Source organism: Aulonocara stuartgranti, assembly GCF_965226115.1.
Source record: "Aulonocara stuartgranti genome assembly, chromosome: 3".
In the NCBI taxonomy this organism is placed as follows: Eukaryota; Metazoa; Chordata; class Actinopteri; order Cichliformes; family Cichlidae; genus Aulonocara; species Aulonocara stuartgranti.
The window spans coordinates 68,861,673-68,888,605 of NC_138941.1; the positions used below are offsets into that span (position 1 = coordinate 68,861,673).

The 26,933-nt window shown below is 44.5% G+C and overlaps 1 protein-coding gene and 1 long non-coding RNA gene across 6 annotated transcripts; one reads left to right on the forward strand and one right to left on the reverse strand.

Annotated features, from left to right (window-relative positions):
- Positions 1-822: 822 nt before the first annotated feature.
- LOC309693651 (uncharacterized protein) lies at positions 823-14,137 on the reverse strand. Of its 5 annotated transcripts, none has more exons than XM_082513075.1 (12): positions 14,072-14,137; positions 4,997-5,065; positions 4,458-4,832; positions 4,233-4,334; positions 3,782-4,014; positions 3,506-3,684; positions 3,317-3,410; positions 2,563-2,919; positions 2,350-2,467; positions 2,184-2,275; positions 1,967-2,081; positions 823-1,596 (listed from the first exon to the last, which is right to left on the reverse strand). In XM_082513075.1, the coding sequence occupies exons 3-12, from the start codon at positions 4,762-4,764 to the stop codon at positions 1,463-1,465; spliced, it is 1,731 nt and encodes a 576-aa protein (XP_082369201.1). In that variant the 5' UTR covers positions 4,765-4,832; positions 4,997-5,065; positions 14,072-14,137; the 3' UTR covers positions 823-1,462. The 5 variants fall into 5 exon arrangements, with proteins under 5 accessions (XP_082369201.1, XP_082369199.1, XP_082369200.1 ...); XM_082513073.1 differs by lacking the exon at positions 14,072-14,137 and adding an exon at positions 5,158-5,737 and having other exon boundaries at positions 833-1,596; XM_082513074.1 differs by lacking the exon at positions 14,072-14,137 and adding an exon at positions 5,179-5,736 and having other exon boundaries at positions 833-1,596.
- A 2,132-nt stretch (positions 14,138-16,269) lies between these two features.
- Positions 16,270-24,703, forward strand: LOC309702894. The gene is made up of 3 exons (XR_014275782.1): positions 16,270-16,533; positions 19,958-20,067; positions 22,685-24,703. It is a non-coding gene; the product is annotated as an uncharacterized lncRNA (long non-coding RNA).
- The last annotated feature ends 2,230 nt before the right edge of the window (positions 24,704-26,933 follow it).

Here is a 26,933-nt window from a genome sequence, read left to right on the forward strand (position 1 = left end):
ATCAAAAAATTAATAAATAAATAAAGTGCTTACAGTCTGAGGAGATTGTCCCCAACACCACAGAACGCATTCGCAACACTGTCCAGTGATGCCGCATCTCCCTGCAAAGGATCATCTCCTCCTCTCTCAGGCGCCTCACAGCCATCACCTTCTCAAAGACCTTTCTCTTTGTCCGGAGGTCAGCAGCAGCTACAGTTTAACAACATCAGATGGGAAAACATAGCAGCATATTATGATTCAAGAACAAAACATTCAACTACTGCTCAGATACTGGGAGTTTGTTTAAAAAGGATATTTATAAATCAAGAGCTTACGTTCACTTGTGCTCTGCCAGGGCCAAACGTCGGTCTGCACGAGGGCATCACTGGATACGATTTGCTTTGTTGGTTCAGCGAGCTTGTTGTAGTCGTCAACAGCAGCCGCCAAGCGTTTCTTCTCAACTAAGATGACCTTGCGAATTCTGTGTCGCCTCTTGTTGCTATCTGTAAATAATCATAAAAAATTCACACCTTCACATGATGTATATTATGTGAAGGAAGGAAGTACATCCTCAGCCCAGCAGAGGATGTACTTCCTGAGGCAGCTGAAGAAATTCAACCTGCCAACACGGACGATGATGCAGTTCTACACTGCAATCATCGAGCCATCCTCACCTCCTCCATCACCGTGTGGTACGCTGGAGCCACTATCAGGGACAAACAGAGACTGCAGCGTGTTGTGCGCTCTGCTGAGAAGGTGATTGGCTGCAGACTCCCATCTTTGCAGGACCTGTACACCTCCAGGACATTGCGGCGTGCAGCTCGGATCTCAGCTGACCCTTCTCACCCTGGACACAGTCTGTTTGACCTGCTCCCCTCAGGCAGGAGGCTCCGGTCCATTCGCACCAGAACCTCTCGCCATAAGAACAGTTTCTTCCCCTCTGCTGTCGGACTCATGAACAATAACCATATGACTGTTCCCACCACTAACACATGACCCTACGCTGTGTCACTGCATCATTCCATGTTTGGCACTGATCACCACCTGCACTCATGTATATATCTTTCTACGCAGCACTTTTAATTCTTATTCTCATGTATATATCTCATGTATATCTCATGCATATATCCTTCTACGGAGCACTCTTAATTCTTATCTCATGTATATATCTCATGTATATCTCATGCACATATCTTTCTACGTAGCACTTTTAATTCTTATTCCTACTTTTATTTTTTCATGTCCATTTAATTGCAATTTATGACAGTATGTTTGCACTGAAGCACCGCAGCAATTTCCTAATGTTGTAAACCTGCTCAACATTTGGCAATAAACCCCTTTCTGATTCTGATTCTGATATAGTTACATTTTAATCTACACTCATCAATTTGTTTGCTAGAACAAATCACATCCAGCTTAAACAAACCTGGATCTGATTTTATTCTGTTTACAAAGTAGCTGCACAAGCTGTACAAACTAAGTATCAAACGGTCCGTTTCAAAGAAACTGTGACACCATTTTGTCTGTAAAGACTTTGTGTTCGCACTCTGATGATGACGACAAGCTCCTCTATTCGTGCCTGCAACGCTCCAAGGCTGCCATCAGTTTGATCACTTTCTAAGTGAGAGGAATATTAATCAGAATACAGGATGAGTAACAGTCACCAAACTACAGTGGACTCTGTGATCACTGACTTGATGACATTCATTATAAGACATCTGGAGCCTTCATGTGCTGCTATCTCATGATAATCATGAGATAACAAGTATGTTGGTGTTCAGGTTTATAAAACCAACTAGTACGATATCATTTCAACCCAGGTTCTATCCAATTTGATGAAACGCAACAACTCTGCCATAAATTTGCTTTTACAAGGCTTATTTTTCATTGTTTGTTGACACTGTCAGAAAGATCTTAACTCTAAGTTCTTTAATGAGGCCATGGTGGGTCCTGTTGTTATATACGAGTGCATTATATTAAGACTCACCTTCAGCCCATTTCTGCACATCGGCCACCCATTGCTGCAGCGTGTCGTCATCCACACCCAGCTCATTTCTGGTCGCATTCAGGCTCTCCACTTGTTCTCTAAGGATCCTTATGATCTAAGAATGCATTCATAAATGTCATTCATGTTGACATTAAAAGAGTACTGGTGTTTCCCCCCCATTACCACACACATTAAAATGGGTGTTGAAAAAAATGACCTTTAGATATCGCTGGCTCAAAGTGCGGCCCAGTTGTTCCACTTTCCTTTTGTTCCACCCCAAAGCCAGGAGGGTCAGCATGTCTGTTCGCCCTGCATTTCAGTTAGTATACAAATAAGAATTAATGAGCAGGAGACTGAGTGGAATCTCAGACATGGACACATACCTGCTTTAGACATGTACTTCGTTGTGATGGCCGCCCTAGACAGGAAACTGTTTACTTGTTCCACCTCTTCTCCAACTGTTGAACCGGCCCCATCCTGAAATGCACCTCCCCATTTGATCTATAGAAAGGAGGTCACAATACATGACTGCTGAATTCATTCAACCTTATAACAAAATGTCTCAAACTAATCCAAAACTACAAGCTGCAGTATACCTCGCATTTCCAAGTGTGAGCCTTTGCATGCATGACGGAGAGAAAAGGACGCATTGACAAGAGGTTCCTCAGCTCAGGGCACTGCTGAGCCACCTTGGTTAAATAGGGGAAATATTTACAGGCCACATCGGAGCAAAGGAACGTAATATGTCCTGGGACGCTAGCTGCCAACTTCCTCTGGAGAAAAAGGGGGTAAGCAAAGATCTCCCCTCGAAACATGTTCAATGCAGCTAAGAGGACTCCGTGGCGACAAACAGCTATTTCCATGCCCTCCTCATCCAACTTCCCAGTGGACTTTTTGGACGACTCCTTTGCTGCAGTCCAAGATGAAGATCCGCACAACCCTTTCCCCGGGACCTATACACTCAAAGATTTTAACATAAAAGACATGGCATGATTAAGCCCTATCACGGACAAACTTTTTAAAACAAATGCATAACAATTAGCTGAATTAGCCTTAAGTCACACGAGACCTCATATCTCCCCAGGACAGCACTGATAACACAAAATAAAAATCATGTTGTTTTTTTTAAATACACATGGTGACAAAATTAAGTAAACATTAAGATAAAGTAAAGTAAATAGTATTACGACAACACCAAGAGAAAAATAAAAAAAATATCGACCCATCCATATATGTCTACACACACACACACACACACACACACACACACACACATGCACACACACGTATGTGTATATGGTTACGGCATTAACATCATTTTAACAAGATTAACGCATATGTGTATCTTACATGATTTGTGTGTCTCTGGATGTATTTCACAAACTCAGCAACTTCCTCATCTTTTTCAATGAAGACACCTTCAAAGTTCCCCTGCTCTGAAGTGCTGAACGAACACAGTGACAGTTGTTTGAAAAGAAACATTAAAATACATTTTTGTACAAATCCATATTTGATTTATGTCCACAATGCATAACGTACCTTGCATTTGATTGAAAGCGATAAAGCTTGCGGTTTCCATCAACTGAGACGGCGAGCATGTCTGGAGTGCAGGCAGGGCAGCTAAAGCATGGCTCCTTGCACATCCTGTCCACCTCAAACTTTACAGCACTCCACTCCAAGAAACTTTTACTGAAGGCATCAGCTGATATTCGACCATTCTTTTACATAGAGGACATACAACAGAATATTCAAGGACAGTCATCATAAACATTGATTTGCACAATTTCCTTAAACTTAGCAAATTTAGAAACCCACCCTTCCAAAATGGGCTGTTCGTTCATCCAGCATTTTGACAAATGCCTTAAGTGACATCCCTGGTGCAGCCTTCTTAATGTCATAGAAAGACTGAAAGACATCCATTGAAAACAGGGTGCAGAAATTTAAGGTGCCAGGCCAATATCCACTACCCAGGATGTCCTTAACTGAGGGGGACCACATTAGGCCACAGCTGGTGCAGCTCACCACTGGTAGTGTAAGGTTATAACGGCCTTTAGAAAGGATAAGGATAAATTCAGTCATGGCTCAAAGCATTCATTTTTTTCATGTTGTTTTCAAATCGGTCTGGTAAATCCAAATGACCTTTGACAGGTGCCCACATATACTGCGGGCCGAGGGTAATTCAAACCAAGATAGCAATGCACAATTTGCAATAAAACCTCCAAACACATCTATTGTGTATGTAGTGTGTGACAAAAGGGCAACTTACCATTTATGGTTACAAGAGCCACAATTGCACCGGGTGAAACCTCAACGTTACCTGCTGGGCAGTCACACACATGGTCTGGCCTTTGCACAGGCAACAGCCGAACTAACATTAAAACACACAATATATATAAAAAGAATTAGAAATTAACTGATACACAATAAATATACAATAACAGCACCCACTCATAGTACATAGCAAGAAATGCATAAGACTTAAAAACCGTACCTATTGGCTTGTGAAACTCTGATGAAGGCTGCAAAAACCCTCCTGTTACTGCCTCTCTGTTGTGCAGGACAAAGCGTGTGTGAACTGCAATATCACAGTCAGCACAAAGGAATGGAAGAGGCAGGCAGTCCAGACACCTCACAACTACTTGTTTGCCACACTGACACACACGGTGTGACTGTGGATCCAGAGTAGCTAACATATTGTCTATAAGACAAGGCCTGGCCTCTTTCCACTTTTGCAAGGACACCATATTTCTGATCGCCCAGTGAGTAGCAGCTGACTCACACGACGTCTCACAAGTCATGGCTGCGTCCTCTTCTCCATCCTCCAACAACTGAAGGAGCTCCTGACGAAGCACCTCAGTTCCATACACTATACAGAAAAAAATATAAAGAAAGGAAGAAACTCTTCCACAAAGTGAAAAACACTCTAGGCAGTATGTTTCTTAGGACTCCACAAAAGCCCTGCCTAACTCAACTATAACAACAAATATAAAAGTAAACAGAAATCACAATATATACAAGAAGGTAAAGTACCTTTTGTTGGGTTGACACTGGCAACATAACTAGGTTCTTCACGTGGACATTGATGCTGCTCTCTGGACACTGAGGGGGGGGGGATGAAGAATATTTACTTACTGAAATTCTTTGGTGAAAACAAGTTGTGAGATAAAATCAATGGTTGCGTGAACACTGACCACGTGGCATGCAACTAGTACTTCGACTGGTTGATGGTCTTTGAGGAATAAAATCTCCCTGTCTGTCACGTTTTTTCCAGCGCACTGGTCTTGGCTGAGGTTCACTCCGTGCATCATTCTACGCAATTAACAAGGAAAAAAGGGAACACCTAAAATACAGTCTATGATTAAAGCAAAGATTATCAAACATCTTAAGTTAACCAACTTAATTTGACATAAACTTTAAAAATAAATTCAAATAACATAACGTTTACTCCGTACAAAATATTAGACAAGCGTGTTCCCTCTTTAACAACTGTTTCCACTAAAAATGTTACCTGCATATCTTGAAGGAGTTCGTCAGCAGCCTGAAGCTCTTCCTCCAGCTCGGGATCCTCTGAATCACTCATTTTCAAGCTAAAGAGGAAAGAGATTTTTGCAGAACTCAGTGACATAAACACATAACTAACGCAACTCAAATGATTTTCAGTCTTGGCGCTCCAGTTAACGTTAGCAATTAACGTTAGCATCATCAGTTTGTAAAGAGCTAGCAGAACTCTTAGCGCAAAAACTGCTTTACGCACCATGTGAGGGTATTTTGCAGCACACAAGTCCTTTAAAGGGACACCACACCATAACGGCTGTTACAGTACCCTTCCACGTTTTTATGTGATGCTGTGGGTTGTCAATTCATTCCAATATGAACCCGCTCACGGCGATCAGAGACGCTTCGAGCAGAGGCGCCAGCCATCCATTTACTCCAATAATAACCCCGTCACGGCGAAACATGACGCTGTGAAGCACAATCTAACTGGAGAACCGAGGACCCTCTCCGCCAACGGGTTTTTCTCCCTTATTTAATGCTTTCTTGTAATGACATCGTTAACATTTCTCAACAAAAACACGTGAAAGTATCACTGATAATTCAACAATAAAATCGCTTCATGTTGTGGCCATCACACAGTGTTTTCCAAACTGATTCACGATCTGAAAGTGCGCAGATTTAACGTACATAATCCTTTGTTAGGTTTATTATTTTCATTTCACACGTAAAACACATTTATAGATTCATTCACCACTCCTGTTAGTTTTGGATGTCGCTCAGCTCCAACCAATCAGACGCAACCTGTGTAAGCAAATGTTACAGGCATGGTCCTTTAAGGGTGAAGCCTGATGGGAAATGTATGCGGGTGTGTGTAGCGGAACTGCCTGTCGGGTGTGTGAGGGTGAGCGGAGAAGGAAAAGAAGAGTAACGGTTAACTACAGAAGAGACGAAGAGAAAGTTAATAAAAGGAATATAATAACTCCCTCGGCAGCCAAAGTTGTATCGGCGATGCCCGCTGTGAGTAAACTGTTTCAGCCCACTGTACGCGGTGTTCGTGCCTTGGAGGAGAAATAAAGGTTCAGTAAAGCAGTTTCCTACGCCTCCCTCGATCTTCTTGCTAGCGGAGTTGACCTGTATAGTAAGCTGTTGCCGGCTGCGAGTCAAGTAACTGCCAGAGGTTTCCTTACTACGGTTCGGGGCCGCGGATCTGGCGCGGTAACACTGGGGGCTCGTCCGGGATAAAACTCCGCAAAGCGCCGAGAGAGAGGGAGCGAACTTTCTTTTTCTCTTTTCCCTCGGACGACAGAGAAAATGGCGGCTCCGAGAGATGCTGAAGGGGATGGCATGGGAATGTACTTCAGTAAGAGCAGCAACCCATTTTTGCCAGAAACCCCAGAGAGTGGCACAGCTAATGTGGACCGTGCCACTTATGTAAACAATAGAATCCACAGCAGCAACCCCTTCATCACGGACATAGAGTTAACGCCAGCGGCGAGCATAGCAGCAGTCTATACGACGGAGTTTGAGGCTGCATGGCATCTCACCCCGCCACCTTCAGCTCACACCAACCCTTTCTTAACACCAATAGCGAAGCAGAATGCAGTGTGCAGTGAGTTTAAGCAGTTGCAGTGCTCAGACTGCGGAGGCCCTGGTAACACTGCATCTACACCGCTCACAGTGGGACAGCATGGCTCGCATGATCACCCACCTCGGATTGTTACATCTCGGCCATGCAGCCAGCCATTCACCGCCATGAACTGTACCTGCAGTGTCCCTAGAAAAACGCCGTTTACTGAGCCAGCGAAGCTACACATTATGCCGGGTATACCCCAACCTGCGCAGTACAGCTATGAAATGCCAGCTCAGGGCTATTTTTCCCCAACAACTCGCATGGCAATACCAGCACCAGATGGGGGGTGTGGGCTTTGCAAGCATGACCAGGGTCACAGTTCAAAACAAGCCATGCCAGGGCCACGCGGCTGTTTTCCTGGTGTAGTGCAAGACGGGGGTTTTGCAGATTGTAGTGCTGATGGACAGACGAGGGGCAAGGAGAAAATTCCCACATTACAACCAGACCATTTCGATGGGTCAGGGTCATGGAAAGACTTTCTCTATCAGTTCGAGACCTGTGCAAAGGCCAACTGCTGGACGGAGAACACCATGGCTGTCCAACTGAGATTCAGCCTGAGGGGCGCAGCTGGAGCCATAATCCACAAAAACCCCAAATCTGCTCGCTGGAGTTACCAGAGGATTGTGGAGGAGGTGGAGGCTGCCTATGGGCCATGTTCAGAGCATGCAGCAGCCATTGGCATTGAGCTACGGCAGAGAATCCGGAAACCAGGTGAGGCCCTGCACACCCTCAGAGATGATATATACGAGAAGGTTTCCATTGTGTATGCCAACCGCTCCGAGCTGGAGCAGGACTGCATTGCTGTAGAGATCTTCACTAATGCTTTGGCAGATGCTGAAATGGTCCAGAAATTGTTGGAAGAACAACCACGCACCCTGGCAAGAGCCTATGAAATCGCCCACAGGTTCGAGACAACGAAAAGGGCCGCCAGGGCAGTCACACAGCTTATGCAGCCAGGGCCACGAGTCTCTACAGCACAGGGGACCCGAACAGCTGCATTACGGGAGAGTGTTCATATGCTAAGTTATGAACCACCGGAGAGGGCCCAAAGACCTATCCAGCGTGGGCGCCAAAGCTGGAGCACATCTAACAGGTCAAGCAGGAAGGAGGCTGTTTGCCATAACTGCTCCGGCATAGGACATCTACAGAGGAACTGCCCCTCTCCTCGCTCACCTGCCCAAAAGCCTGTAAAAGCTGCTAGAGGCCCAGCCCCTGACCCAGGCACAGTGTTCCACAACGGAGGCCAAGATGTGATGTGTGTCCAGATAGCAATACAGGGACGGGAAATACGGGCCTTGCTGGATTCTGGTGCACGGCGGAATGTGCTGCCCCTCCACTATTTTAACACCATCCCCGCAGAGTCAAGACCTCAGGTGCAGGCATCCATTGCTCAGACTCTACAAGGCATTGGTCCAGAGGGATTGGCCGTTCTGGGCGAGGTCATCCTGCCTGTACAGGTGGGGAGCGGTGTTGAAAATGTAGACTTTCTTTTGGCCGACATGGCTGAAGGCACTGAAGTTATTCTGGGGCACCCTTTCCTGCAACAATCGTGCGCTTGCTTAGACTACGGCCGCCAAGAGATAACCCTGTTTAATGAAAAGATACCATGTTCTGGCGTGGGCCCTCGACCCCAGGTGCTTGTTGTTAGGGTGGCACGCACTACGGTTTTGGAACCAGGCTGCGAGTATGTGGTCCCCGGGTTTTCCAGCTCCCACTGTGCCGCCCATAGAGACATGATGCTAAGCCCTACAAAGGGCTTTGTGGAGAAGCACCAAGTACTGGTAGCTCACGCAGTTGTGCAACCTAGTAAACCCTCTAGCATCCCAATCAGAGTCTTTAACCCTGGGGCCGCAGCTGTCACCTTAAAGCGTGGTGCCGTGGCAGGGGTTCTTCAGCCCGTGCAGGTCCTGGAGGGATCGGGGGGTCGCCCACCAAGGGTCCTGGCAGCCCTCGAACTTAATGGTACTCCCCCTGCTTCTGTACCAAGCCATTTGCAGGCCCTTTACGCCGAGAGCAGCCCCGGTTTGACTCACGTTGCCCGCTACGATCTGGCAGGCCTGCTGAGGTCCTACAGTGATGTCTTCTCCACTGGCCCGAATGACCTTGGTCGCACTGGTGTTGTCCAGCATGACATCCTGACCACGCCAGGGCCACCAGTTAAGCACCCGCCGCGCAGGATGGCAGGGGACAAACAAATAGCGGCCGACCAGCAAGTACAGCAGAGCTTGGAGGCTGGGCTAGCTCAACCTAGCAATAGCGGCTGGGCTGCTCCAATTGTGATGGTGAAGAAGAAGGACCAGAGTCCCAGACTATGCGTGGACTATAGACCACTAAATGAGCGAACCCTTAAAGACGCTTATCCCCTGCCACGCATCCAGGACACCCTTGACACGCTTTCTACTGCCAAGTACTTCAGTACACTAGACCTGACTTCAGGGTACTGGCAGGTAGAGATGACCCCCAGAGCCCGAAAAGCAGCTGCATTTTGTACCCGTAAGGGATTGTTCGAGTGGAATGTGATGCCGTTTGGACTGTGCAACGCACCGGCCACATTCCAAAGGCTTATGGACAGAGTCCTGGCTGGGCTGCAGTGGGAGACATGCCTAGTGTACCTAGATGACATCATTGTCCTGGGCCAGGATAGCACCCAGATGCTGGAGCGGCTCGAGCAAGTGTTCATCAGATTGCGTGGAGCCAACCTAAAACTGAAGCCATCTAAATGCTGCCTGTTTCGGGAGCAGGTGGCCTATCTGGGCCATATCATCTCTGCTGGAGGTATTTCCACGGACCCCCAGAAAGTCCAGCAGGTGACGGACTGGCCTGCACCGCGGACCGTCACAGAAGTGCGTCAGTTTGTTGGCTTAGCCTCATACTACCGCCGGTTCGTGGAGGACTTTGCCACAGTGGCTAAACCCCTCCACGAACTCACTAAGAAGTATGCCCGTTTTAACTGGACTGCCGACTGCCAGGGAGCATTCCAGGAATTAAAAAGACGGCTTACGGCAGCCCCTGTCCTGGGTTACCCACTGGACCAGGGTGACTTCTTCCTCGACACTGATGCCAGCAATTGTGGGATTGGAGCGATTCTCTCCCAAGTGCAAGGGGGCGAAGAGCGGGTCTTGGCCTATGGGAGCAGGCGGCTGTCGGCTACCGAACAAAACTATTGTACGACCAGGCGAGAGCTTCTGGCGGTTGTGGCGTTCACTTCCCACTTCAGACAGTACCTGCTGGGTAGGCCGTTCACTGTCCGGACTGACCATAGCAGCCTCCGCTGGCTGACCAGGCTGAGGGAGCCCGAGGGCCAGCTGGCCCGCTGGTTGGAGAAGCTGGCAGAGTATAACTTCCAGGTGCTGCACCGACCTGGGAAAAACCACCAGAATGCGGATGCACTTTCCAGGAGACCCTGCCGCGCTTCATGCCCGTGCACACTCCCAGAGCCCACCATCAACAGCGACCGGTTCGAGCATAAAGGTGTGCAGTGTAACTTAGAGGACTGTGGTACCAGCATGACCCCCCCAGGGCAGCCCCCAGTGGGGGTAGTGGGGCCTGATGGTACCGATGGGAAAAGCCGGGTAGCAGAACCAGAGTGTGCACCCGTAGCAGCAGTGGACTGTTGTTCCAGTAGTAGCCACGACACCTGCCCAAATATCCACCGGGTGGATGAGTCCCATCACACTAGCTTGTTCAGTGGCTGGACCCCAGAACAGCTCTTGGCTAGCCAGAAGAACGATGTGGATATAGGCCCAGTTTGGGAATGGAAGGAAAAAGGGGAAGGTCGGCCCGTCTGGGCCGATGTAGCGGCATGCAGCCCCGCAACCAAAGCCTACTGGGCGCAGTGGAAGAGACTGTACCTAAAAGATGGAGTGCTGGTGAGGAAATTCCACTGTACAGAAAGTAATGTGTTTTTCCCCCAAATCCTTCTGCCTCACGCCTATCATCACTCCGTAATGCAGCAGATGCACGATGGCCCAGTGGGTGGCCACTTTGGGGCAGAAAGGACCCTGGCACGCTTGAAGAATAGGTACTACTGGTACAACATGAAAGATGATGTGACCCTGTGGTGCCGCACTTGCACCAGTTGTGCTGAAAGGGCGCGGCCCCCAAAAACCCCCCAGGCAGCGATGGGCACGGTACGTGTTGGCGCCCCCATGGAGAGGATTGCAGTCGATCTGATGGGACCGTTGAACGAAACAGAAAGGCATAACCGATTCATATTGGTGGTACAAGACTACTTCAGCAAGTGGGTGGAGGCTTATCCAGTCCCCGATGCACAAGCGCCCACGGTGGCAGGAAAGGTTGTTGCGGAGTGGGTATGTAGATATGGAGCCCCACAGTCTCTGCATAGCGACCAGGGCACCAACTTTGAGTCGGCTGTGTTCCAGGGGATGTGTGAACTGTTCGGAATCAAAAAGACACGCACCACGCCCTTTCATCCACAGTCCGATGGCCAGGTAGAGCGTTTTAATGCTACCCTGCAGAAGGCCTTAGCCACCACCGCGGAGCGCTGCCACTGGGACTGGGATATAATGATTCCCTATGCTGTCATGGCTTATCGGGCAACTAAGCACAGTTCCACAGGATTGACCCCAAACATGATGCTTCTGGGCCGAGAGATAACCGAGCCTATTGACCTGGTCGCGGGTCTGCCGGCCGACGACACCCCCAACTGCACTACACCACAGTATGTGGTGCAACTCAGGGAAAGGCTGGAGCTTTCCCACCAACTGGCACGGGAGGCTCTCGGGAAATCTGTTGAGCGCGCTAAGAAACAGTACGATAAGAATATCTGCCAAGTTCAGTATCCAGTCGGCGCTGCAGTGTGGCATCTGATCAAAGGGACCAAGAGAGTGCGGCACAAGGTTCGCAAGTTTCTGCCTTCCTATGAGGGCCCCTACTTCGTAGTGGGCCTGTTGGATGATTTAGTCTACTGCATTAAAAAGGGGCCCCGAGCAAAGGCTAAAGTGGTTCATCACGACAGACTCAAGCCTTATCACTCAAGAACGCCGCTGGACAACAGCTGGGTCTTCCAAGACTCCGACCAGGCAGCACCCACCGAGGTGCCTCCTCCAGCGCTCGACGAAAGCGATGCTGACATTGATTTCGGCCCCTTCGACTTGTGGGAGACCCCAGCTGGGGCAGATCAACCAGATACTGGTGCTTCCCTGAGAGCTGGCTCTCCGCCACCCACTCAAGGAGATGGTAGTGGGTTGCCAGCCAGCCCTGTTCAGCCTTACGTGGATGGGGCTGAAGGACCAGAACAGCACCCTTCCTTCAGGTCCACACCCCGTTCCAGACCACAGCGTGTGCGGCGGGCGCCGGACATGTTTGGTGACTGGGTCAGTCACTAGGCTAGTATGTCCTAACTGAGTCGGGGTGTAGGCGGATCGCTGCCCTGCTCAGTAGTTAAAAAAAAAAAAAAAAAAAATTGTTCATGTTACATATGTTAAGTGATATGACTGTTGTAAATTGAGTTGTTACAGGGGGCTATTCTTACGTGTACTGTTGGGCTTGTTTGTCTTGCTGTTTCCTGGCAACATGGCTGTCGACGGGCTGCAAGTTATTGTTTGAACTGTTTATACTAATGAGGTAAAGCTGGATATAGGGGTAAACGTTCAGCTGTAGTGCCTTAATGTCTTTCTTTATGAATACTGTCTATGTGAAGGGCGGGATATGGACATTGACTTACACCCTCCTCAAAGTGAACCCTGTACATCCTATGTTTTCTTGTGCTTAAAATATGGACAGTTGTCTACTTCAAGATTGTTCCATCCTAAGGATCGCCATTTTTGGACTGGGGGCACGAATGCTGTATGTTTCCTTGTTAATGGGGGGTTCATGTGCTGGAATGATGTTAAGGGTTTAATTATCATCCAGAGTGGGGGTAGTGTTACAGGCATGGTCCTTTAAGGGTGAAGCCTGATGGGAAATGTATGCGGGTGTGTGTAGCGGAACTGCCTGTCGGGTGTGTGAGGGTGAGCGGAGAAGGAAAAGAAGAGTAACGGTTAACTACAGAAGAGACGAAGAGAAAGTAAATAAAAGGAATATAATAACTCCCTCGGCAGCCAAAGTTGTATCGGCGATGCCCGCTGTGAGTAAACTGTTTCAGCCCACTGTACGCGGTGTTCGTGCCTTGGAGGAGAAATAAAGGTTCAGTAAAGCAGTTTCCTACGCCTCCCTCGATCTTCTTGCTAGCGGAGTTGACCTGTATAGTAAGCTGTTGCCGGCTGCGAGTCAAGTAACTGCCAGAGGTTTCCTTACTACGGTTCGGGGCCGCGGATCTGGCGCGGTAACACAAAGGATGATGGGAGAACGGAGAGACCCATTTATAAGAATAAGAAAATGAGGCGGAACTGATTGATTCTAATGCAGGTATGTAAAAAATACATATATTTAAAGTAATACCTTGATGTGTGTTTCAAAGTTTGTTTTTTCATAAAAGCTTCAAACAAACAGAGGTGACTGAGCTCGGAAACGGTGTAATGTATTTAAAAATGGCCACAGCTACCGTCAGCATGCTTGCGACTTGTAACGACTTGTAACGACTACACGTGGCTACTGCAGCATTAGCCATTTAATCCAACGATGATGGATTAAATCTATTACAAACGTTAGTGTTAAGACACCCAAATCGAGGGTTGATGGTGTCATCAGTGTGTGCCACTGCTCTCGCTCTCTCTCTCTCGCTCTGGGATTATGAGGACACGTGCCTTCACGCTCGTGCTTAACGAGGGACGGACTTATGTTTTCTTTTCCAGACCCTTTTTTTGTTTTGTTTGCAACGCTTGGGTTGTATGAACGCTGGGCATTTTGTTGTTGAGCCGCAGCCGTTCAGCCGGGCTTTTATATGGTTGCTGAAGAATGCGTATTAAAGAACCACCGTGGATTACTGATACCAGTGTGGGTGTGTATCCTTCCGCCTAGCCTGCTAGGTGTTTTGCCGCCTCTTCTCAACCACACAACACAACCCAACGTTACAGTACCTTAGGCGTCAGCATGAGAAGTTAAGGGACGTGACAAATCGTCATTATTTTACGCGTCGGGAGTGAGAACGGGTTGTATTGTCACTGCTACATTTCTGTAATGCTACCAGAGATTATTTCCACTAATTAATTACCGTTGAGCTCAAAGGTTATATTAATAAACGGTTAACGAATGTGTATTTATGACGACGATTTGTGAGACTGGTAAACTTACCTTTGTTCGTACGATGGTCTTTCGTTCTACACGGTGCATTTCAAGGTCCTGCACCCATCCGTCGGTAAACTGTACCTGGGCTTGTTACAGTGACCTGAAGTTACTAAACTTCATGAGTGTATGCACTCACTCCAAGAACCGTATAATTATAAATCTGAGCGTGGTGAAAGTTGGGCAGCACGCTAATGTCTTTTGTCCCTCTGTGTGCTCGTAAGGGTCTGACACTTTCACTCCTTTGATTTTTTTCCTCGTATCTTTTCTTTGTCTTTTCGTCGAGTCTGTCTTTGTACGGACCGGCATTGTTCTCCTTTTGTTTTGTACATTCCTTTTTTGTGCGGCAAAGAAAAAAAAAGAAGGTATTGGAACCGGAGAATGAACATTTTGCGGCGCTGCAAACGCTTGCATTTGATGCGGTACTTGGATTGTTTTGCCACGAGTTCCCGGCATGCAATGCGCGAAAATCACGTGATTGCTAAACAAGGGGGAGGGTGCATCCGGCCTCCTCGGCTGTAATTGGTCCAGCCCAGAGTCGATCATGACCAATTGGCCAATCCAACACCTTTCATTATCTATACCCTTCCTAAAAATAAAAAAAATCCATCGGCCCATAAAGACAAAAAATCGCCAGCGGCCCACCGGGCAAATGCCCGGTATGTCCGATGGCCAATCCAGCTATGCACACAATGCACTCTGTTTAGACCCAGACCAAACAATATTTCGTCTTGATGCATTCTCAATCATCCAGCAAAGTAAATCTCCAAAAGTTGAATCTGTTCATCTGGACGTAGCGTTTTGTGGGTTTTCTATAATGTTACATCATATTCTATAAGGATGTTATGTGTTTGTAGACTTTCTGCCCAGTTTGACCCATTTAGCAGAAGTCAGCATGTTTAAGGCTCTGATATCTATTCTGTATGACTTAAAGCATTTATGACATGGTCTGATTTTCTCACCCAATAAAGGAATATTTCATATATCAGTCTACTCTTCATTTTATCAGAAACAGTTATCACAGCTCGTACATTTTCATTTTGCACATATATGTAAGCATTGAGCCAAATTTAGTAATGCCAACAAATTAAATGAACAATATTTGTCTCTTACATATGATACATCTATACGTATTTATACACTGTAAAAGATTCTTGTCTTTGAGTGAAGATTTATGGTGATGGGAAATATAAATAACTGAAACTTGAATCTTTACTGAAGCTCAGTGTTTGACACAGAGTTCACTCACATGTGCTGTACCAGTGTACCTGCACATGTGATGTGACAATAAAAGTGAATTGTTCACGTGAATTGTTCAAGTTCACTGCTGTAATAACTAATAATGATTAATATAATAACTATAATATTATATATATATGGCCATATCATATTTACACTGACTTTAGTCTCATAAACAACATTAGCTAATTGTTATTTACTAGCTAATCTTAAAATGACTGTTCAGTACAGAAATGAAGCCCAACAATCATGTTTTACAGTCATGTGGTCTCAGCCTCAGATACTTATTAAATCACACAAAGCTCGTGTAGAAACAAACAAACAAATGAACAAAATATGTTCTCCTTCATTTCTCTCAAACAAAGCTGTATGAAACGTTTACAGCGGTTAGTATCATGGTTGCTAGGCAACCTGGGCAGCGAGACGGAGCTCGACCGGCATTTCACAAGCCTCGCACTTCCGGCCTTAGCGGTCTTTGAGTACGCGGCCCTTTTGGACCGTTAAGGCTGCGTACTTTAGGGCTGCAGAACCTGAATTGGGATACAGCCTAAAGCTGTTCCAATTCTCAGCATCGCTCCTCTCTTTCCCTGAGTCCTTAGCAAATCTCCTTCCCACGATGACGTTTCCATCGAGGGCAAGAAAAAGAGCTTAGGAAAAGGAGATAGGCGCTACTTTTGAAATAACACCCCACATGGTTACGTTGGTCTGCTTAGTCACGTGACCGCACAGCAACAAATCACAGCAGAGCCGGAAAAGGAGGCGGAGCAAAGTGTGTGTGCAGGAGAGGAGTCGAGCAGAGAGAGCTGCTTTTTCATGAAACGGGAGTAAAGTAGTGAACTTACAGGAACATATACCACTGCCAACGTTGGGATTAATTTCTGCATCGATCTGCACACCCTTGTGTCCTGGATCGTAGCCGAGATCAGCGTGAACCACGTGGGTCTCTGCTCCCTGATCTGTTTCTTAAGACTTTCAGCTTCATCACGGAGTTTCTCTCGGTTTGTGGGCTCATATAAAGGTAAGCACCGAGCTAACTTTAATGTGGGTTCAGTTTATGTTGTTGCTGTTAAGAATAATAGATTGCTTGGTATACACTGGAGTTAGACAGACTGTAGAGTTTGTGATTGTCTGCAACATTATAATCTGGCGCTTGCTATGGGGTAAGAATACATACAGAAAAATAGTCTTTGAATATGAACAAAGGGCGCAGGGCAGGAGAAGAGCCATCCCTCAGGACAGGAAGCCACGGGTACAAGCGTGGGGGAGGGCAATCAGCCTTTAGGACTTCATAGGGCTTTGGAGTTGACGTCACGCCACAAAGCATTGTGGGAGCGCAGCGTCGTTTTCGGGGTCTACGAATCAAAACAAACACACTGTGTTGGAACGACGACTACAAGAAAGATGCTTAAAAGCAGCTTAAAAGAGAATGAACTGTATAGAGACCGATTGCGTCCAGAGGCGAAGCGGCGGTACTTGCAGAAAATAGCGTGCATTGGAAATGTGGACCCGTATGAAATACGGCCGTGGAGTAGAAACCCTGAAGACCAACCGCTACTGACGTAGCCTGACATATTTTCGGACCTTGTCTGTGGAGTCAGCGCGTACAAGTCGTCATTCAAACAAAGGTAAGTCAGCTCGAGTACTGCGAGTGAAATGCGTTTGATTTCCCTGCAAACATTCAGATTAGTGCAGCATAAATTCATTCATGAGGGGAAATTACAGTGAGAACATGTGGAGGCTGTTAGATGGATAACATAGTGAGTTCAGTGCATTGATGTGACATTGTCCTGAAGGATTGTTATTCTTTATGGTTAAAGAAATTGCACTATTCATATTTATTATAAATAATCCTAATTATACATCTTGCTTCCATGTTTGTATCCTGTGTCACTAAAAATACATTTTATTTTAGTTTTATACTTTGATCAATGACCTGCAGAATCTCCTTATCATATTAAGTGATTCATAATTGTCACTTTATGCTTTCTCCATCTCTAAAGTGATGACATCCTTGCATTACATACTTTAGGTTCATTTTCTGCAGGCAGGTTTCTGACAGAGAACAGGCAGATTTACACTATAACATGCAGCGTTCTATAGATGGACACATAAAGAAATGAAAAATCACATGTTTGTGCTAACTTTCTAAACACTTTGTTACATTTATGATAAAGTAGATTAAACACATTTACGTCGGCCTTGGCTCATTAGTTCTTGTCTTTAAATGAACTTTGTCTGTGTGTGTTTCAGGTCCTGCACTCTTAAAGACTGAATTGCAGCATCGCAGCCATGGGTCACTGTGAGCATCACAGGGAAGGTTGAAGCCGCCCACTGCAGCTGTATGGCCGGAGTCGCAGAGACCTGCAGCCATGTCGCTGCTCTTCTGTTTAATGTAGAAGCAGCAGTGTTGATCTGTGGCACAAGGACTGTTACAGATGAACCTGCATACTGGGTTTTGCTGGGTAATATGACCAAGATACAGCCAGAGGTTGGCCATAAGATGGACTTCTCCTCTTCAGCTGCCCAAAAAAAGGCTCTTGATCAAAACATAAACAGACCATCTGTAGTGACAGGTAAAAGGAGCCGTCCTCAAAGCAGAAAAATCCCACCTGCTACTGTGGAGGAGTTGTCACTGCTATTGGATACTTTGCTGGAACACAGTAAAGCTGTGGGTTGTGGGAATGACCCATCATGTTTTATCTAGGGGTCTAGATTTATGCCTGTAGTGCACTGCCGTGTAAATAATTTGCATTTACTGAATATATACTGACTGAGTCCCACTGTTCAAAAGTTGAATAAAGAAACAAACTAATTTTTGCCTCTTTTTTTAATTTTATTAAAACCACTTTATAGAACATCACATCAGTAACAGTGTAGAATCCATGTCCTTTATAGTTTACAAATGACAAAATGTTTACACAAAATCATGAGTGTTTACATGATATCATTCACTACTAACATTACTTTATTTACTGTATCTTTTGAAAAAATACAGCAAATTTAACAGCACAAGACTTAAGAGTATTTAACAGGAGCGGGTTTTATTCTTCCCTGGTTTTATTATCACACTGTTCACCAAACGCAGCAAACCTTCACCATCTTATCCAGGAGGGTCACCTCTTCACCCTCACATGGAAGAAGTAATCTGATTGGCATGGTGGTATGTTGGAAGCAGGTCCCTTGAGTAGTGCTGGAACTCAGTCATGATGTTTCATCCATTTCATCGGCTGGTTTGCTGCAATAATGCCAAATAATTAGCAACTCTATAAATAGAAGGTAGTTCTGCAAAATCACTCAGTAGGATGTTTGTTCTAATTTGCTATGAGCTCAGAGCGCATAGAAAATAAAACTAATAGGCTATAAAGAGTGATATGAACATATTGCCTACTGGTGTTGGCCAGAGGGGCCGATGGCACGATATGGCAGCCTCGCTTCTGTCAGTCTGCCCCAGGGCAGCTGTGGCTACAACTGTAGCTGGCTACAACTGTAGCTGCCTCCACCAGTGTATGAATGTGAGAGTGAATGAATAGTGGTATTGTAAAGCGCTTTGGGTGCCTAGAAAAGCGCTATATAAATCCAATCCATTATTATTATTATTAGAACTTACCGGAATGAAAATGTCTGGAGCACCAACAGATATTTGGAGATGGAAGAGAACGTCAGCTCGTCTCACAGCTGCTCTCCAGGCTAGACGCCTGAGTTTTTTGCTAACATCGATACACGAGCTGCCTCGTGTTGCTTCCAGGTTGGGAAAGAATGAAAAGATAAACCATTTTCAAGCTTATTCTCTTGCCGGTTGTGTGATCGAACATTGCAGCTGACCACACAGCAAATACGAACCATGGCTGTTGTGTGTGACTTCGCTCCCTTTTCACTTGCGCTAGACTCCCAAAATGGCGGATCGGGCCAAAATCCTTTCCACGCCCACCCCCGTGACATCACGCTCCAAAGCCCAATAGAGATTGAAAATGTGACGTCACTCAGGGGTAAAACCGCAACGAATTCTGGGAACTCGTGGCAAGAGGTACTAGCGCATGCAGGCTTTCAATTGAAATCAGTTATACAGTGTTAGATTATAATATTATTTTATGCCATGTTATACCCCTAATTAAAGATTGTGAATTATTATGTAGTTTTAGTTTGCATCATTCTCCTGAATTAGAAGAAGCTGACAACTATTCCATTAGTTAAACTGATTTGCATTACATTAAACTGCTGACTTGTTGTGAATGAATGATATTGTTTTATGATGCAGTATACTGCTGAGTTATAAGAAATACTGTTTGCAGAAAGTCATTGCCTTATTATATATTAAATTATAAAAAGAAACAAAAAATGGCAAGAAGCTGTTGTACAGTATTTGTGTACATGACAGCATTGCTGTCCAGCATTGTGTTTATCAAAACTCTTTTTACAAATCCTGCTGTGCGTGTGTCCCCCAGGTGATTAACAGGAGGAGAAGAGTCTGGTGGTGCAACGGAGGAACAATTTCATCCATTTGGACTCAGCTCAGCCACTACAGAGGAAACAATCAATGACTTCAACACAAAAGGTGAGAAAAATATCACAGTTACAATTAGGGATGCACCGATACTGGTATCGGGGCCGATACTGTAAAATGTGTGTGTACTCATACTTGTAAAAGTTAAGCGATACCATGAACCGATAATAATGTAGCCCGGATGGGAATTTGGGAGTAGATACTCATAATTCCCATGGACTTAAACGCCACGGTAACATAAGGTGTTCACAGTTGATGTTATGTGATGTAACTGTACCCAGAATGTAATTTGCCCTGTAATATGTCACAAGGTAAATACAGGTAATTAGAGCAATCAAACTGTTATGTTAATCATAAAGTATTATTTTATGGTATGTAACTCTGAATGGAGTTTAAATATTGTTCAGAGTTCTAATTTTCTGGAGGCCCGTGAAGGTATCATAAAACGGGACCTGTGTATCTGTTGCAATGGAGGAGGAGAAGAGAACGGCATAGAGAGATGCACGAGGTTAGCTGAACCAAAGTGAGAGACTGGGCTAGTTTTACTGAGGTTAACTAGCACAAAAGAGTGTGTGACTAGAAAGCTAACCGTGTGAGAGCTTCGCAACAGAGTGTGGGTGAAGTGACTTTTTGTTTCAACGGTCGCACCACCGTGGAGTGGATTTAGTGTGGGACTGGTGAACGGTGACCTACCGAGCAACGGAACTGTAAGTCAGACTTTTGTGCTCTTACTGGGGAGAAGAGGATTTTTCTCCATCATCTGGCGTGAGCAGCAAACAGGCCTGCAACAAGTGTGAATGTGAGTGTGTGTGGGGCCCATGTGTGAATATTGTGTGTTTAGTGGATTTATATAACGTGTTTTGGAGTGTATATTAGTGAGTCACTTACCAAAAGGTGATAACATAAGTTGGGTTGTGTAATATAATTTGAAAGGGAATTATTTCATTTATACAGTACAGTGTATTTCATTTGGTTAAGGAATTGGAATATTATTTGAGTTTAAAAAAGGGAAGTGTTGTGATGTGTTCAGTAAACGTTTCGTTTGTGTTAAAGAGTTGTCTGGGGTCGTTTCTTTACTACTGGTTAAGTTTAACTTGTGTGTGGTAGAAGTATCGGTTTTTGTACTCAATATCTGCAAGTACTCAGATCCAAGTATCGGTATCGTATCGGTTTGGAAAAATGGGTGTCGTTGCATCCCTAGTTACAATATTACTGAAAGCTGGTGTGTTTTTAAAAACATGATAACAGCAGGTTTATCTTTTGCATCCTGGGCTCATCCATATATATGTCATCCAGGGAAGGACGGACGTTGTTTTGCTGTGCTGTATTTTAATGTGAAGTGTACATATTTATTTTTTATATTGCATGCATTGGTTATATTTTTGTGCAGTGTTTTATTTAGTTTGCATGTTTTAGTTGCCGGCAAATTGTCCTGGAGAGACTCCGCCTTTTCCCCCGTTTTTACTAATTGGACACACCTGAGAGAAAAGAAAAGGTAATTTACAGAGTGCTCAAGGACACATAAGAGGTTTGGAGCCGGTGTTTAACGAAAATGTAACACGGAGAATGCGAGACAGACAGAGGAAAGACACAGACGATCAGAGGGGAGAGCGAGAGACGATCAGAGAGTAGAGATGATCAGATGGAGCAGACGACCAGTGACTGGGAAGAGAGATTACCAGCGACTGGAAAGGGGAAACGATCAGAGGAAAAAAAGGCAGATGACCAGCGACTAGGGACGCGTAGCGGCAGTCTGGTGGCAATAACGACAAGAGCCAGCTCGTGCACTGCGGGAGAACAGAAGCAGTGAGACCGCGGTGCCGATTGCAGTTTGAGGAAGCGGCGGGCGGAGTTGAGAGCTCTGCCCACCCGGGTAAGTCTTTGACTTATCCTTTTTATAAAGTAAACTGCCAAAGGAATAGTGACTGCCGCTCCCTCCCTTTCTTCAGTGCACCAGGACGTGGAATGCGGGGAGGAAGGCGAGGACTCCGCTGGGTTTCCCTCTTTTAATACTACGCTGGACCTCTTAGTTTTCTGTGACTTTTAGGCCGTGGTGGATTCCACTGGACTTTTAATGTTGTGTGTTATTGATTTTTATTGTGTCTTCCCTTGGCCAAGGTTGTTTTAATTCATTTTATATTTTTAACTATTTAAACATAATAAATTATATTTTTAATTCTACAGTTTTGTTTCGTGTGCTTTTCCCTCGGCGGCTCCATTGCTCTGCCTGTTTTGAGGAAGGTTTCCTTCCTTTAAAAAACACAAATCACCTGTGGAAAGAAGATAAGAGAAAGATAAAACTCAGCCTTTCCGCACCGGTGTCACATATACAGAATCTACATTCGAATCAGAAACCACAGAAGTCACAAGAAAATACAAAGATCATATTTTATAAGCACACATTGAAACAACAATATCATCAGTTGAACTTGAAATTTCTTATGCGTAAAAGATTTTCTCTGCTGATCAATATTTCTTCAATAATGTCATTTTCATTACAACTCTCATTGTAGCACATCATTGTAATGTGATACTGCCACCAGAAGGTGGTGGAAACACACCAACAATGTGTTTGTTGACATGTTTGATTCCACCAATGGAGGGAGTTTCAGTTTGTTCCACGACTGCATTTCACTCACTGCCTCTATTTGTATCTCTGTCACTGCAGGACCAACATGGAGTGAGAAGTCAGCGCTCTCAGGAGGCCGACAAACCTCACAGAAGAAAAGGAGAGAAAACCTACAGCTGTGATGAGTGTGGGAAGTATTTTACCCTGGCTGGAGACTTAAAAACTCACCAACTCTTCCACAGTGGAGTTAAAGCATACAGCTGTGACTTGTGTGGAAAGTATTTTACCCGGGCTGGATACTTAAAAACTCACCAACTCTTCCACAGTGGAATTAAAGCGTACAGCTGTGACTTGTGTGGAAAGTCTTTTACCCGGGCTGGAGACTTAAAAAGACACCAACTCATCCACAGTGGAGTTAAACCTTACAGCTGTGACTTGTGTGGAAAGTCTTTTACCCAGGCTGGAAACTTAAAAACACACCAACTCATCCACAGTGGAGTTAAAGCGTATAGCTGTGACTTGTGTGGAAAGTCTTTTACCGAGGCTGGAAGCTTGAAAACACACCAACTCATCCACAGTGGAGTTAAAGCGTATAGCTGTGACTTGTGTGGAAAGTCTTTTACCGAGGCTGGAAGCTTGAAAACACACCAACTCATCCACAGTGGAGTTAAAGCGTACAGCTGTGACTTGTGTGGAAAGTCTTTTACCGGGGGTGGAAGCTTAAAAACACACCAACTCATCCACAGTGGATTTAAACCTTACAGCTGTGAGTTGTGTGGAAAGTTTTTTACCCAGGCTGGAAACTTAAAAAGACACCAACTCCTCCACAGTGGAGTTAAAGCGTACAGCTGTGACTTGTGTGGAAAGTCTTTTACCGAGGGTGGAAACTTAAAAATGCACCAACTCATCCACAGTGGATTTAAACCTTACAGCTGTGAGTTGTGTGGAAAGTCTTTTACCCAGTCTGGAACCTTAAAAAAACACCAACTGATCCACAGTTGATTTAAAGCACACAACTGTGAGTTGTGTGGTAAGGCTCTGGAATTAACGTGTACAGCTGCGACTTTTGTGGAAAAAGTTTCAGTGACAAACGGTACCGAAATATTCACTTACGGATTCACACTGGAATTGATGTTTCCTGCTGTGATCAGTGTGGGAAACTGTTTACAACAGATGCACAGTTACAACAACACATTGAGGAGAGACCTTATAAATGACCTCTGTGAGAAGACTTTTAAAGCTCCAAATCAGCTGAAAAAACACCAACAGATCCACTCCAGAAAGTAACTCTAGAAGTGCAGTTACTGTGAGCATGTATTGATTTTTTATCTTGTAATTTTAACCTGATTGTTTGGAAAAATGAAGAAGTAACCCGAGTTTTATAGTGTAAACTGTAAAATTTAATTGGACGTTGGCAGAGATGCTTTTTATTTCAGGCGACGTTCACGATAAAATTGTTGAAGGAATTCCCTGACATACAATGTCTTTGTTTAGGAGTGGAGCAAAGCACACTGATCCATTTCTCAACCCTGTCGTCACTGTGGTGGTGGGCAAGCGTTTCTCTTTAACCTTTGTGGAAAAACCTCCAATCACGAATGGGACCTAAAACCACATCAACGTAGACACACTGGAGACAAAATGAACTACTGCAAAGAATGTGGGAGGGGCTTCCACACACCAAGTACATTAAAACTACATGACCAGTGTGGGTCATCCTTCACCACTGCAGGAGCGACACCATACAAGTGCAGACACTGTGACAAAAGCTTCTCACAATCAGGTCATCGTAACAAACATGAACGTACACACATGGAAGTGAACTTCAGCTGTGACCAGTGTGACAAGAGCTTCAGGAATCTCAGTTCATACTCCGAACACAAACGATTTCACACTGTAAATAAACTGTTTCACTGTTACCAATGTGCAAAAACCTTCACTTCATTATCTGCTCTGTGCAAACATCAGCCTGATTATGCAGGACTGAAATCACTGGATCACAATGAATCTGAAGAGAGAGAAAGATCCTCTTCTGGTTTCAGGGTCAGACTTAAAAACCTTGAGATCAGGCTCCACAGAGTTCAGATGGAATCTCCTGTAAAGAGTGTCAGCTGATGTCACACTTGGATCTGAGGCATCTCTGATTTCTGGGGCTGCAGTGAAAAATCCTGAATGTTACATTTAGGAAGCTGCATGTATAGATATGCATATGCAATTTCAATCCTTCATTCATATTTAATCTTTTGCTGAGGTAAAATCTTCTCTTAAATCATTTTCTCCCAAAACTACAAATATTTTCACAGCAGTTGCTCTAAAAACCTCAAAAATGAACTAAATCTGTCCACCAGCTTTGAAACAACACCTGCCGTGACGTTATGTCCAGAAAAAAAGAAACTCAAGCTAAACTGGTTTTGGGCTGTACTTCCATGTAATACCAGTTTGTACCAGAAGATGAACCAGTGAGGCTGTGTAACCTTTATTCAATTAAGCAAAGAACACAATCTTATTCACAGTGGCAGCAAAGAAATGTTGAAAGTTAAAAACAGCAGCACACATCAGAACCATTTTAAAGATCACAGGTGACTACTTTTACTTACCGTATTTCCCGGACTACAAAGCGCACCTGAATATTAGCCGCACAAGCTAAAATGACAGTTAAAAACAGCAGCACACATCAGAACCATTTTAAAGATCACAGGTGACTATTACTTAATTCAAATTCTGTTAAACCTCTATTTTTTTCTCCACCTTTCACTTTAGTGTATTTAGTCCTTGAAGTCCACATGTTGTTTTTTTTAATGAATTTTGATCCACATGTTCTGCAGCTGTTTTCTTGTTGATTTGAAGTTTGTATTATGAAATCCTGATAATGTTAAAGTGTTAGTTATATTTGATGAAGTCTGTGTAGAGTTTATCTTATTAAACAGTTTGGTGTGAAAAATAAAGAAATGGTCTCAGAACAAGTAGTTTGACCCATTATTTCTGATTCAAACTAATTTAACTGTTTTCAGTGGTACATGTGGAGGTTTATCACAGGAGGTGACTTGGCTGTTCTCCACTCACACTGAAGAAGGATCCTGCAGCTAATTAAAAACTCTAAAATGATCTTGAAGGAAAATTTGTTTGATTTTTCTTAAAAACATGCTGTTGGCAGTTTGCAGTTGCAATGCAGGATTGTGCTGCTGCTCGTCTACAGGACTCTCATGGATCACCACTTTGAAACTTTGTAACTGCAAAATACAATATATAAAGACCAATGCTGGGCAATTAATTATATAGTTACTTCTTCAAAAAAGTTACTGAGTATTGCAAACAACAAAGATTTTGCAGCTGTTTATCTAAAAATGCTGCTAAGGGATTTTTTTTTAAACAAACATTATAAAATATTTACAGAACAATCAGCCGTTCTGCATCAAATCTGATGCCACACAAATTATTTGTGCCTCTCCAAAAAATAATTTCTGTCCACTATGAGTGTTGGAGCTATTTGTTCTTTATTTTATTTTTTTTGTGAAATTAGTTAAAGTTTGTTGTTAGTTTACTTATATTTTGGGGTTTATTTGTCGGTTAATATTTTGTTTTAAATGATTTGTTTTGTTTGTTGTTATTTTGTTAAATTAGTCAGTAAGAGCTGTAGGGCCATTTCGTTTCTATAAATAAAGAGACTGGTACAGGACCAGCATGCATTGGGGTGGGCCTATGGTTTTTTATCAGAGCAGGAGAAGCAACAGGAAGGATCTTTTTATTGCTTACCAAGATGGATAAATAAACCAAAACCAAAACTTTCAACTAAAAGGTTTGGACAGTGGACTTCTTTTGCCTGCGTACGAAATATTACCTCAGTGCAGCAGTGGCTTGTGGACTTTAAGTTGTGGGACGTTTGATCATTCAAAAGTAAAGGAATTGCCACTACACAAAGTAAAAAACCTTTCCGTGGACAAAGGAATAATCCTTCATTAATGGATATAAGGATTTCAAGGATCACCGTCGAACTCGAATAAAAGTTATTGGATCGTCTGGTGAGTAATCCAGACGGATTTGATGTTGAGGCCTGGATCAACATGTCACTCGTTCATTCAATTCAATTTCAATTCAATTTTATTTATATAGCGCCAAATCACAACAAAAGTCGCCTCAAGGCGCTTCATAGATACAGAGAAAAACCCAACAATCATATGACCCCCTATGAGCAAGCACTTTGGCAACAGTGGGAAGGAAAAACTCCCTTTTAACAGGAAGAAACCTCTGGCAGAACCAGGCTCAGGGAGGGGCGGCCATCTGCTGCGACCGGTTGGGGTGAGAGAAGGAAGACAGGATAAAGACATGCTGTGGAAGAGAGACAGAGGTTAAT